The sequence below is a fragment of the Nicotiana tomentosiformis genome, chromosome 9 (genome assembly GCF_000390325.3).
Source record: "Nicotiana tomentosiformis chromosome 9, ASM39032v3, whole genome shotgun sequence".
In the NCBI taxonomy this organism is placed as follows: domain Eukaryota; kingdom Viridiplantae; phylum Streptophyta; class Magnoliopsida; order Solanales; family Solanaceae; genus Nicotiana; species Nicotiana tomentosiformis.
In genome coordinates, this window is record NC_090820.1 from 1313819 (window position 1) to 1328293 (window position 14475).

Sequence of the window (14475 nt, forward strand, 5' to 3'; positions counted from 1 at the left end):
TATTATATGTTGTATGAGCTTTTATTATATACTAGAATTCATTTATTTTGAAAAAATTGCTTCTTACTGATAATTTTTAGCTGTTTTTTTGTTTTGTTTTTTGTTTTTTGCATGTTGTATTTGATTATGTTTTAATGATAAACAAACAAAGTATTTGTTTGTGGAGTTTTATTTTTGCAATAAATTTGGTGTAGTATATTTATACGGAAAATCTATCTTCTGAAGGCTTGTTTTCCAGTATTTTATACTGGATGATTTTTTATTATGTTTTTTGTTTATGGAGTTTTGTAATAATTTTTGTCCAGTATATTATACGGGAAGTCTGTCATCTGAATGTATGTCCTCTATTATATTATACTGGGTGATTATTATAATATATTTGAGTTTTGTTTGACTCCAGTATATTTTACGGGAATTCTATCTTTTGAAGGCTTGTTTCCCAGTATTTTATACTGGATATTTTTTGTTTATTAGTTTTGTAATAATTTTTGTCCTGTTTATTATATGGAAAGTCTGTCATATGAATGCTTGTCCTCCAGTATGTTATACTTGATGATTATTATAATATATTTGAGTTTTATTTGATTTCAGTATATTTTACGGGAAGTATGTCTTCTGAAGGCTTTTTTCCCAGTATTTTATACTAGATAGTTTTTTATTTTATTTTTTGTTTATGGAGTTTTGTAATAATTTTTGTCCAGTATATTATGCAGGAAGTGTGTCATCTAGATGTTTGTCCTCCACTATGTTATACTGGATGATTATTATAATATACTTGAGTTTTGTTTGATTCCAGTATGTTATACGGGAATTTTGCCGTCTTTAAGCTTGTTGTCCAGTATGTTATATTGGATAAGTCATGTTTAGACTAGAGTTTGTGATTACTTTTTTTGAATGATTATTTGTATTTTTTTTATTATTATTATGCTCTTTGATTATGTTTCTTCTTTATACCTCGTTATTTGTTTATGGAGTTTCATTGTTTCTAATTAATTTTATCCAGTATATTATATTGGGACTGCTATATATAGGCTTTGTTGTCCAGTACTTTATATCGGATGGGTATTGTTTATACTTTAGTTATGTTTTATATATTGTATTCTGGTCGTGTTTAGTAATCTAATTTGTAATATGCTTTATTTTCATGATTTTATGAAAATGGAATCTTCAAGTAGTATATTGAAGGTACGGATTCCTGAAATGTTCAAGTTTTTATCTTAAAATTATATAAAATATTACTTATATGTGTTGTATTTTAATTTTAGGAGGAAGATAGATTTTATGACTTTAATGAATGGTTTCCGACTGATTGTTATTGGAAAGGCGATCGAAATTTTAAACAAATTATATCACCTTTTTTTCAGAACTCAAATGGATGTGTTGAAGAATAGTATTTTTGGTAAGTTTTTAGAGTTGAATGAAGTGAGTCATTATGGGAAGTTGACTCATTGTATGTTGTTGTCTCAACTTTTCTACAAGGATAGAAGCAGAATATTTTTTAAAGTTTTTGGGGCATGATGTAGCATTTACAGAAGAAGATTTCTACATTATACCGAACTTAAGATTGAGGCATCCGATTATAGTTTCGTGGACTCTAGAGTGAACCGTTTGAAGGAACGGTATTTTCCTGAAGTGAAAAGGGTTTGAAGATAAAGACCTTGTATAAATTTATGCAAAAGCGGTCTCGATTGCGTGGTGGTACAGGAGATGATGCAATAAAAAAAGTCCAGCATTTTATTCAAGGCCTTATGGGAACCTTAAAAATTTAGATGTGTTATTCTTATTTGAATCACAAATACTTCCAGTATAATCAACTGGAAGTTTATGAGTTTTAGATATTAATTAACAAATGTCCAGCATATTATACTGGCATTTTGTTCCGCACCATTTTATATTTTTTTTGTGATTTTGAATTAAAGATATCTCCATTACTATAGCATATGTTATTTTTTTAAAGAACATCTTAAATTACTTGAAATTAAATTATATTTATATATTATACAATTAAGAACAGAATAAAAGTTTCTCATATAAAATTTATAATAATATCAGAACAATGCAAATTAACGCATTGAGAAAATTCTAGATTATTACAGATGAAAGCATTGAGAAGAAATCAGAAAATTAGAAGAATCGGAAAAATAATTGAGAGCTTACTTAAATTTGGAGATTACGCCGCAAGATTCTACTGAAAACAGAGTGTGATGTCGTGTTGCGCAAATTTATAAATATAGTTGGGGTAATTTAGTCAATAACACATTCCCGTACTAATTTAGTGGCTAAATAAGGTTGACTTTTATTTATGTGGCTAAATTTGATTGACCAGGCGTAAAAATGGCTAGTTGTGAATTCCCCGCTATTCGCTATGCAAGGATTGGGCCAACTTAAAAAGTGATCTTTACATAAATAGCCGACCAGATTCACTATTTACTTTTCCTAGTCGGTATACATTGATTACGCACGGTTATATACATATACATGTATTACAATATATTATACAATTCCGAGTATTTTTAGTTTAAGAGGATGAGTGAACAACTATTTAGGTTAATTCTTTTTTTAAAAGTTCTTATATTAATTGATTATTAATTTTGTTAATTTTTCTTTTTGGTTTTAGTGAGAGTATTAAAGTTCTTGCAATGTATCAAATATTAGACTAAAGTAACGGAGTTAGACTAGTGAAAAATAATAAAGCAATTCGCTTTGAATAAAAATTGAGATATATAGTGTACAATATAAAATATATGTTTGGTTTTACACTAGAATAATTTGGAAAAACATTTATTGCCGATTTTAACTTTGGCCTTCATATAGGACTTAGGAAGAAGAACTTTCTTGTTATTTGGTTGTTTTATTTCGAAATTATTATTCCATATTGATTGTGGTATAAATTTAAAACTCTATTTTCGTTGCGATATAATTTGACTACACAGAAAAGGAAAATAAACAGACGATTATAGAATTTCTCATTCAATATATTTGGATACAAAACATAATTGCAATAAGTGGAAGTATTACATAAAGTTTCTCTAGTAAAGATAAATCAAGTGTAAATTTATATAGATACGTTTCAAGGCATCCCTTGTAAAGCGATTTGGTTAGCTTGTATCCTAGCTAGGAATCTCAGAATCTGAGATTACACAAATGAATACTTCATTCAATACTTACTATGCTATTTGCTTTGTAATCAAAGTATGTGCTTCAATAATAATGTTGAAGTGTAGACAAAAGGAAGCCAAATCATAGCTCAGTGTGAACATTGTATTCTTCAATTTTCTGCTCAATTTTCTTATCAGATGAGTTGAGACACTCTGCTTCAGGATGAACGTAACCGGCTATAATGCCTGTCGCAGAGTTGCAGTAGACTTCAGCAGTGCCATCTCTGCCCTCTAAGTTGACATTGTCCAGGGTAATGTGGCTGCAGGGCACAGTGTCACTACACGCGAATTTCATCGCCTTTTGGCTCTTTGATGTCCCACTAACGTTGCGATACATTACTTCACTTATCTCAACTGCAGATGTCTATAATGCCAAAAGAAACACACACTTTGTCATACTATAATGCCAAAAGAAACAAACACTTTGGCATACTTCCATTTTCTCAATAACCAAAGAACATAAAAGTTAACTTGAGAATTATGGTTATATTGTACCTGATTATGGCAAGGTTTTTGTGAGTCGCAATAGAATTGATCGATGATGATTGGGTTTGAAACATCTTCCATCCTTACATTTTGGAAGCGCACTGTTCGAACATAACCTGATCCTCCCTATGAAAATTAAGGACTTCACATCAGTCTCCCTATAGAAACTAAATTCAATTATGAATAAGGAAAAGGAAACAGCCTCTTGCAGAAATGCAAGGTAAGGCTGCACCTGCATACAATAGACCCTTGTGGTCCGGCCCTTCCTCGGACCCCGCACATAGCGGGAGTTTCGTGCATCGGGCTGCCCTTTAACTAAGGTTATAACAAGAACTTGTACCTGCCATGTCTTGATCCTGAGGCCATTTGCGGTGCCTTTGAGGAATGCAGTATCCAGTACTACCCTTGTCACTATGCCGACAGAGTCGTCCTTACCAAGGCTCCCAATGCTGGGCAAAGATCAATCATGTAACAGAATCAATTGAGGGAACATAGGTTAGAATAATACAACAAGAACAACAACTACGCCTCGACCCCAAGTCTGGATAAAGGAGGAGTGTTTCCGTAGCTCTAACAGTCAGCGTAAAACTAGTTAGAATTCTCACAATAAGTTAGAACAATACTTCAGCTAATTCTTACATAATTGTTCAGCACTGATTCAACTTATATAGGAATAAACTACCTGATTCCATGGCCAGGACCACAGTGGATTGTCTTCATCTTGATATTGGAACTAGCATTGACGATTGATACGCAATCATCGCCTACATATCAAAAACAAGTTAACCATTTTGACCACAAAACACACATTATGAAATTTGTTGGAAAAAGCACATTCCATAGTTTTGCATGTACATTATAAAGTGCAAGCAGATCGGTCTTTTAAATTGTAAAACTAGTGATGTTGCAGTTTTTTGTTAATGCCAGAGAAATGATGAGAACTGAAAGTAGATGATTTTTAGAGGGATAGAGTGGAAACCTGTCCCAATTTTGCAGTCCTGGAGTACAACATTTGTTGATTCACTTATATGGATTCCATCGGTATTAGGACTATCTCCAGGAGAAGAAATCTTAATGCCATTTACACGTACAGAATCCGATCGAGAAATGACAAAATGCATCTGTTGGCTATTTTGGAATGTAAGGCCCTTCACCCTTATACCTGAGCTTGAGTCTATAGTTAATGCCTGCAATTCAAAGTTTCTCGTCAGTTTATCAAGCTAAGAAGATAAGAGTAATAAAACAAAGAGTCAAGACTATACGAATTAAGCCCTTACCCTTGGTGCTGCTTTACAAGGCTGTTATCAACACACAAAAAACCAAAGAAAAGAAATAGTTAGAACATCACCCCAACTTAGTTATCTGTCAACAGAGGTGCGAATCAAGGATTAGCAGTTAGTTGGTTCAAAATGAGTGTGATATCAACATTTATATACTCTTTTTTTTTTTTTTGGCATATGTATACATAGTCGAGCAGAAAGAACCGTCCTAGATCTGCCTCTGTATGTCAAAAAATTAAACGAAAAGAGCGTGTTATATGGCTTATTGTGTATGTTACATTGGTCTTGTTCTTCTTGCATGATGCTGCCCACCATTTGCTGCCAGATCCATCAATAACACCGTTTCCTTGGAATGTAGTTCCTGTCAAATTGTTGAACACAAGCCAAGCTTTTGGACTCTTTGGATCCCAGTTCTCAGGATCGCTTGGTGCCACTATGGTTCCATCAACCTGGTATACATAAAAAAACATTTTCAAACCATAAATTTGCCCTTTCAATCATTTCTATTTTTTGAACAATTCACACATAGTTCAGTTACTTTACTGTGATAGAAACAGTTTTGTAACTGTTGGGATCGGGTTACCGGGTAGTGCGGAATTTAGCCAAACAACATTATAATGACAATAACAAAGACAATGCAAATTGATAATAACGGCAATTAAATAAGATAAAGAAGACACAAATTTAACGTGGTTCGGTCAAGGTGACCTACGTCCACAAGCGGAGAATCGCAATTTTACTATACCAACAAGAGTACAAAAGAGAGTACAAAATTAGAGTAAATAGTCTAATTAGTCCCAAATACTCCAAGAGAACAACCTCACTATAACACTCCAAAGAAAGGGTTCACACAAGTGTTTCCCAACACTCACTCTCTTACAAAATACTCTATAATGAAATAAAGGAGGAAAAAGAAAGACAAGAGTGAAAAGCTCTTGAATTGGTGTGTTTGCAAATGAGGAGAAACTTCTCTATTTATAGCAAGAAATCCTTGGCCTAATAGTGGATATTATGTCATGATCCACAAATTTTGTTATAATTGATATTATGTCATGGCAAATGTCACGAAAATTTGGCCATATTACATTAACTTTAATATTATAATGGATAAACTTCAGCGACATTATATGAAATTAACAACAGGATGAAAGTAATAACCTGGATGATTAATCTGTTGGCACAAGGCCCGCTGAATCTGGTTGCATTCACTAGATAAATGCGTCCTGAAGGAACCAAGAAAACTGATCTTCGTTTCGAACAAGCTTGGTTCCATGCATCTACAAATGCCTGAAATTTACAGCAATTTAGAAAGTGGAAGAATGTAACTTTAACTACAGATAATCGTCCATAAAGAGTAACATAAGTAACCTTAAAAACAAGGCACGCTACCTCCCTACACATAACATGTTAAAATAAAAAATCTACAATGTCAGTACATATAAGATCGTAAACACCCTCTCTGCCCTTCCAAGGTAGGGGCAAAGTCTGCGTATACACTATCCTCCCCAGACCTTCACTGGATTTGTTGTTGTTGTTGTTATCGTCGTACTGTCAATACATATAAGCTAAATCTTTTACCAAAAAACTAAAAGCATAATCTTTACCTTGGTGTCATCTGAAGTTCCATCACCAGCTGCACCAAAACTATCTACATTGACAAGAACTTTATTGCCCCTTCCATTTTTTTGTAGTTCAAATACTTCTTCTTCATCTTCATTAATGTCATCAAAATCTTCAAACTCTGAAAAAATTTCTTCTTCAAGATTCTTCTCAAGTGCACTTCCAAGAGACTCAATTAGCAAAACAAGAAATAAAATGAAGAGTATCTTTGTCTTAGCCATGATATATGACTTAGTGTTTGTTTTTGGTTGGCCTATGATTTTGGATAAATCAAGTGAAAACCATAGTATTAATATTTATATGTAGTGTATTTAGTGGGGAAAATTGGAGGATTTAGTGGGATTACATAGCTTGGCTTGAAAGTAGATAAAAGTTGTTGCAATTTTTTTTACATATCCGTACTTTAAGTGTAAGATTAAACATTATATAGAGAAGTTTGCTTTACTTCTCAGACATGATCCATTTCGTTGTTCACTGTTCATTAGTCAAAGTGCTTTTCCATAAATTCTATTTTTATGGAACTTCAAGAAATTGTTCATGGTTCAAATGAGTCGACTTTCGAAAAGTTCTCTTATATACATGAGAAACTAGGGGCTGCGCAGGATTTCTGATAAACGGTATTAATATTTTAAAAAAATGAACAAATGAATAAGTCATTATAATGATAAGCAGCGTAACTTTTTATATTTATAACCAATATATTTATCGTGCTTGTTATCTATATATATACATATTAAGTAAAATATTTGGATGAAGCGGTGGCACGTGACAGTGCTTGTTTCAAGGTGTATCTGCCATGAGTTTAACTTGTATACATACTGATAATGTGAAAATGCAAAGTATTTATCATATCAAGTAACTAGAAGATAACTATGCATGTAACAGTTCTTTATTAATGGAATTTCTAGTAACTAAAAAATACAAGACGTACTATTTGCTACAACATATAAGAATGCACTAACAGTGCAATATAAAAATTTTTAGACTATCAATATATATAAGTTAAAATCATATATATGTATAAGGAATGTGAGAGTACATAAGTATATAGCTGGAACAATTTAACAAACTCCATAATGAAACATAAGAAGCAAGAACTGGCACAAACTTAAACGTGAAGAGAAAGATAGATAGAGTGTTTTGTGTCACTTTCTCCTTTCATTTAGTCGGTGTTTTTTCATGCAAATTAAATATTCCGTTACAATATGTTATTATGGAAGTTTTTTTTGCCTAGTCCACACTTTTTTTTTATTTTTTTATAAAGCCAACAAAAGCTAAGCACCGCGAGATCCCAATTCCTGATTTTAAGAAAGGGCTCGTTTGGTACGAGAGATAATGAATAATTAATTCTGAATAAATTTAAAATATGTTTATCCCATGTTTGGTTGGGATAAAATTAGGATATAACTAATCCCGAGATTGTAGTATTGTTTTTCCTATGAAAGGGTGGGATAACTAATTTCGGAATAACTTGTTTCCCAACCAAACGAACCCTGAAAGTTTCATAAAACATGCCTGTATTAAAACAAATATCCTACGAGCCTAAATAATTTCTTGCTTTTAAAAGAAATTCCCCAAAAATTTGCCCCTTTTTCCATGAACTTATTATTACCACTTCTATTGTTATTAATCTTACTATTATTAATATTAGTGTGAAAGTTTGACGATGGAACAAATAATTCAACATGGGGAAGATTTTAGGAATTTTAAATCTGATGGACCATATATAGTAAGTTAGCTTGGTTCCAATCCAACGATATTTGAACCATAACTTCCAAAATCTCGACACTGCAACTTTGCTATTTTAGCAAACCTGTCACATTGTTTTCGCAGTACATAAACTCTTAATTAAAGCCAGATATAGTCCAAAAAAGAATGACCACACTTGATACCAGTTAAAAAAAATTGATTTATCTAGTGTGTCGTGGACCTATAGCGACTGAATCTTGTTTCCAATAGAGCACCATTGAACGTCTACCCCTTTGATTCAAATATTTGATAGATAAGTTGAGACTCCCTTCAAAAATATTCCACTGATTTTCAAAGTTCACAGGATATATATATCTCCCCATATAATTTCAATTGAAAAGAAGACTAAAGCTTTAGATATGACACTGCAAAAATTTAAATGTTATTTATATTCTAAAAGAAAGTAAGTCCAAAATGAGAGAGAATATTGAGTGTATTCTTTCAGAAATTGTAAGATTGTTTAACATAAAAGTGAACTTAAAACCTGTGTTTTATCCTGAAATGGACCGAAAGGTAAAGAACAATTTTTATTTGAGAAAGTGATGCATTTCATTTTATAAGCTTCTTGCCCTAGTGCATCTTTCAAGGTTATTTTGAATAATTTTGGTTTATGGTTTGGATGTTTGCCATGGATTGTTTGTGAGCTTCTAGCCTTGGGCAAGGGCATGGACCTATTAACTCCAAGATATCACCAAATTATGTACTTTTTCCCCTCTACTAGATATGATCCAACAACCCCAAACATTCAAATTTTGAAATTTATGGTTCCTACGGCAACAGTATATAACAATAATTAGATTCACAGTCAAATAATTATAGATATTAGTGAATTTCTTAATACATATACTGCTCAAATAATGGTGTACGTGTGTAGTGCGTCAATTAATAAATATATTTATACGTAAGAAGAACAAATTATTAAAAAATAGCAATTTATATCAAAATTTAAATATTTGCTTAAGGAAATAATTTGTAAAAGATGATTAAAATTTTAATTAATCTTAAGTTTTATATATTAAGACTTCTGAAATGGTTCAAATAATACATATTCGATAAATAAAATTAATTTTAAAATCCTAAATAAGTAAATATTAAGAAAACTAACACATGAATAATTATATTTTTGAAACAATTTAATAAAATATAATTTAAACAAACCAAGAAATATTGTATGAAAAGGAAAATAAAGGATCAAAATTGATCTTGCACGATAAAATTTTCATTATATGATATAGGCACAAAAAATCTACACGGAAATTATAAAATATTTTTTGTCCTTGGTTGAAAAGAAACTTACCTTTTACTTTTTATATTCTCTTCTTTTTTCTTAATATATTTTATCCTTGTTTAGTTGATTTCAAACTCCTAAGTATTAGGTAATAATTAAAATTTTACTTGATTTTAAAGTCCTAAATATTAAGAAAGTAACTTAAATTACATATTTGTCCAATGTGAAATTAATTTTTAAAGGGTAAAAATGACGAACGACATTTAGCTAAGGGCCTTCGTGCTTTTAATATAGTACTAGTTTCTATGTACGTGTCCTGCACGTAATACCCTAGACCGGAGAAGAGAAAAATATTAAAAATATACAACAACATGTGCAACTAATACTTTACGTAGGATATGCTAATAGTTTAACCAAAAAATATTAATTTCTTCATACCATGTACAATTTGTTATCGCTATTATTTTTTAATTGGTTATTATACGAATAAATTTGGAAAGAATTTTTTTTTGAGAGTAAATAAGAAGACTTAGCATATTGAACCATAGAACTTGCTTTTTGTTGCGACTTTTTACTTATTATGGAAAGAGGAAAGCTTCTGGCCTTTGAATATGCCAACAATATCGGCTTTTCATTTTATCTACATGTATTACCATTCAATCTTCTAATTAATTAATAACCACCTTCTTTTTTCCTTTTTTTTCATTGTTTTCTCGGTCTTCTCTCTCACACAAAACATATATAATTTAGAAGAAATTAACTTATGAGTTGCAACTCAGATCTATAGTTTAGCAAGAATAACTTATTAATACTTATTTTAACACAATGAAGCACGCAACAATTGACTATCTAGAACTAGTGGAACTTGTGTGTAGCTTTCAATAGTTGTTGCGTTCCATCCACATTCACAGAATATCAATCATTTCATCTTTGTCAAAATATTAATAAGCTGATTTCTTGATGGCTCTATCAGTTCCTGATATGATGTAAAATCCTTATTGCAAGTTAGGAATAAAGACGATAAAAATTAATGTTAATATTATGACAAAGAAAGTATCATTCACTTCCTTTTATGCCTATGTCACTGTCACGATCCAAAATTCCAATCTGTCGTGATGGCGCATATCTCGATACTAGGCAAGCCGATAATCTCGATAAACCATAATTTCTCTTAAGTTTGAAAATACAATAATTTAATACAATACAACATCCCATAAATACTGACATGAACACTCCCCAAAACCTGGTGTCACTGAGTACATGAGCATCTAATATGGATACAAATTTGGAACATAAGGTCTATAATAGTCTAAGACCAAAATACAGTAAACAAGGAGATAGGGAAAGAGAGACAAGGTTTGCGAAACACGGCAGCTACCTCTGAATCTCCTGAAAATCAACTGCGCGAAATGATCAACACCCACTATGTTCGGGAATACCTGGATCTGCACACGAAGTGTAGGGTGTAGTATGAGTACAACCAACTCAGCAAGTAATAATAATAACTAAGGAACTGAAGATAATGACGAGCTACACAATTATAGTTCACTTTCAATAATTCCCGCAAAGAATAGACATGCTTTCAAATCCGGCAGTTTAAGTCGAATCAATTTTATACAGTTTAAGTTCATGTAATCCGGATATAAAATCTTTCAGAGATTTCACAACAATGACATATAGCAACCAAGTGCAACAATAATGCAAAGCAAGTACAACCTCTCAGGCAACAGTCACTCAACTCATCACTTGGCTCTCAGCCCTCAGCACTCACACTCAATGGGTACCCATGCTCACTGGGGGTGTACAGACTCCGGAGGGGCTCCTACAACCCAAGCGCCATAATCTGCATGGACAACTCACGTGCTGCACGGACAACTTACGTTCTATAATATTCTGCACGGACAACTCACGTACCATAATATCCTTACCTCACCGACATGCCCTCGACCTTACTCAGTCCTCAACCTCTCTAGTCTCTCGGGCTCTCAGAAATTACAAAGATCAACCCAAACAAAGATAGCATAGTGTATCAAAAAATATCCAGAAAAGACTGAGGTATAATACGCAAGAAAAATCATGACTGAGTATAAGACAATAATTAGCAAATAATTCAACAAGTACGTGACCTCGGTGGGTCCCAACAGTACTATCACATAGCCTAAGCATGATTTCTAACATGATTTATAGTCAAATTTCTGCAACACATAAAGAGCATATAGCTAACAATAAATTATTCAACTTTACAGTTTCACGGGACGGACCAAGTCACAATCCCCTAGGTGCACGCTCACACGTCCGTCACCTAGCATGTGCGTCACCTCCAAAATAATCACATGACATAAAATTCCGGGGTTTCATACCCTCAGGACCAGATTTAAAATTGTTACTTACCTCACAACGTGAAATTCTTTACTCTACTATGCCTTTGCCTCGCAAATCGGTCTCTGAATGCCTCGAATCTAGTCACAAATAATTCGTTTTAGTCAATAAAATTTATTGGAATTAATTCCATAAGAAAATGCTAATTTTTCATAAAAATCCGAGTTTTAGCTCAAAAATCGCATGTGGGGCCTACGTCTCGGAACTCGACAAAAGTTATAAAATTCGGAAGCCCATTCAACCACGAGTCTAACCATACTAATTTTATCAAAATCCGACCCCAACTCGACCCTCAAATCTTCAATTTAAACTAAGAGGGTTTTCAAACTTTTCCAACATAATTCACCAATTAAATAATAAAAATAACCATGGATTCGGGTAATTTAATTAATATTGAGTTAAGAACACTTACCCTATTGTTTTTCTTGAAAAACTTCCGAAAATCACCTCTTTAAAACTTAAACTCTCTGCACAGACATTTGCTCTACGCGATCGCGAACATTCCCACGCGATCGCGAAGAACAATTTTTCATCGCCCAGATTTTACTCTACGCGATCGCGGACTTTCCCAAGCGATCGCGAAGTACAACATCACAGACCTACGCGATCGCAAAGCACAATACGCGTGACTTCTATTTCCGCTCCACTTTGTCTACGCGAACGCGACCTTCTTCACGCGTTCGCGAGTTACAAAATCCTAGAGCTACGCGATCGCGTCCCGCTTCACGTGATCGCGAAGCACAAAGTGCCACTGCCTCACATTAATCCTACGCGATCGCAGATATCCCCACGCGATCGCGTAGAACAAAAACTCCCACTGCCCAACTAAGCCTATGCGATCACAGACGCATTCAGAAAATTCCAGCAGTTGTTCAAGTCCAAATTTTTGATCCGTTAACCATCCAAAACTCACCCGAGCCTCTCGCGACCTCAACCAAATATATCAACAAGTCCCAAAACATCATACGGACTTAGTTGAACCCTCAAATCACCTCAAACAACGCTAAAACCATGAATTACACCCCAATTCAAGCCTAATGAATTTTGAAATTTTTAATTTCTACAAATAACTCCGGAACCTATCAAATCACGTCCGATTTACCTCAAATTTTGCGCACAAGTCATAAATGACATAACAGAGGTACTCAAATTTTCAGAATTGGATTTCGACCTCGATATCAAAAAGTCAACCCCCGGTCAAACTTCCCAAAAATTCAACTTTCGGCATTTCAAGCCTAATTCCACTACGAACCTCCAAATAATATTCCGGACACGCTCCTAAGCCCAAAATCACCATACGGAGCTATTGGAATCATCAAAATTCAAATCCGAGGTCGTTTACATATAGGTCCATATCGGGTCCACTTTTCTAACTTAAATTTTCAATTATGAGACTAAGTGTCTTATTTCACTCCGAATTTCTTCCGGACCCGCACCCACTAACCCGATAAGTAATAAAATAACTATAAAGCATAAATTGAGCACTAAATAGGAGAACGGAGTTATAATACTCAAAACGACCGGCCGGATCGTCACAGTCACATGCTCCAACAACTATTTTTCTTTCATATTGATTAAGCTGTGTAACTAAAGTTTTAATTTACACGCGTACTCGTTGATCGAGTAAAACACAACACAATTCGTTTCATGAATATCGAAGGAATCATGAAAGAAAGTATGCGTAATTTTAAATTACAAGTCTCGCTTATTTCAATCTTTAAAGCACATACCTTCCCGCATGCATATAAACTGACAAAGATTTTTTAACAACCAATAAAAACTTTCAATGAGTCGGTTAACCAACATGCTATAGAGAGTCCAGTTTCTTTTAACATATTTGAACTCCAGTGCAACCTATAAAATACGATACAGAGGTAGACAAAACCACCTCTTAAAGGCTGGTCAATCAATATAGACATTTTGAGTTGCACTTAACACAACGTGCCAATAAAACTCATAATATAGATCAGCTATTATATAATCAATGGTTCAACTAATCCTATTATGTTTGACATGAAATATAGATATATAAGTATGAAAATCACTAAATTTTCAAAAAAAAAATTGATTTGGAATCTATAATTTTGTATATTGAGTTCAACAATAAGAGCATAAAGATTGAACCCGCATTAAACTTACATCCTGAATTTATATATTCATAATAGTATAATCATCTTTCTGAAATTTTGGCTTTACCTATGATCGGATACACTGAACAATAAAACTCACAACTTCCTAAATACACATTATACTCAGGGCAGACCATCCAATGAAGTTTTGCTATACAAGTTTCAATGTGCTGATTTCATTACTACCATCGCTCTGCAATCAACAATATCGACATGCATTACTTTATGGTAAAGAATGAATTCTACTAATACAACTAACAAATAGCATCCAAACAAAATAAAACAAAAAAGATTTATAAAGCTGAGTTTACGTACATGTCATGTCAGAGACAAAGCATGGCCACAGATAAATCTGCTCACAAAAAATTTGGATCTTCTAGAGATACTATGGCTAAAGGAGAAGAAAGTAGAAAGCAGATGGATCTAAACGAAAGGACTATTTAAGC

The 14475-nt window shown here is 33.1% G+C and overlaps 1 protein-coding gene across 1 annotated transcript; it reads right to left on the reverse strand.

Moving 5' to 3' along the window:
- Nucleotides 1–2954: 2954 nt before the first annotated feature.
- On the reverse strand, nucleotides 2955–6941 carry LOC104086615 (probable polygalacturonase At1g80170). Its single transcript, XM_009590932.4, has 9 exons — nucleotides 6529–6941; nucleotides 6083–6211; nucleotides 5203–5373; nucleotides 4922–4942; nucleotides 4624–4831; nucleotides 4327–4408; nucleotides 3985–4093; nucleotides 3654–3770; nucleotides 2955–3522 (listed from the first exon to the last, which is right to left on the reverse strand). Exons 1-9 carry the CDS (start codon nucleotides 6763–6765, stop codon nucleotides 3241–3243), a joined length of 1356 nt encoding a protein of 451 aa, XP_009589227.1. The 5' UTR covers nucleotides 6766–6941; the 3' UTR covers nucleotides 2955–3240.
- Nucleotides 6942–14475: the final 7534 nt, after the last annotated feature.

What these genes read in the sequence shown, in the direction of transcription:
- LOC104086615 (XM_009590932.4), bottom strand. Translation starts at nt 6,765, where the DNA reads ATGGCTAAGACAAAGATACTCTTCATTTTATTTCTTGTTTTGCTAATT. An exon ending in GGACTGCAAAATTGGGACAG is followed by an intron (nt 4,409 to 4,623) that starts GTTTCCACTCTA and finishes TTTGATATGTAG; the next exon opens with GCGATGATTGCGTATCAATC. An exon ending in TCAGGATCAAGACATGGCAG is followed by an intron (nt 3,771 to 3,984) that starts GTACAAGTTCTT and finishes TAATTTTCATAG; the next exon opens with GGAGGATCAGGTTATGTTCG.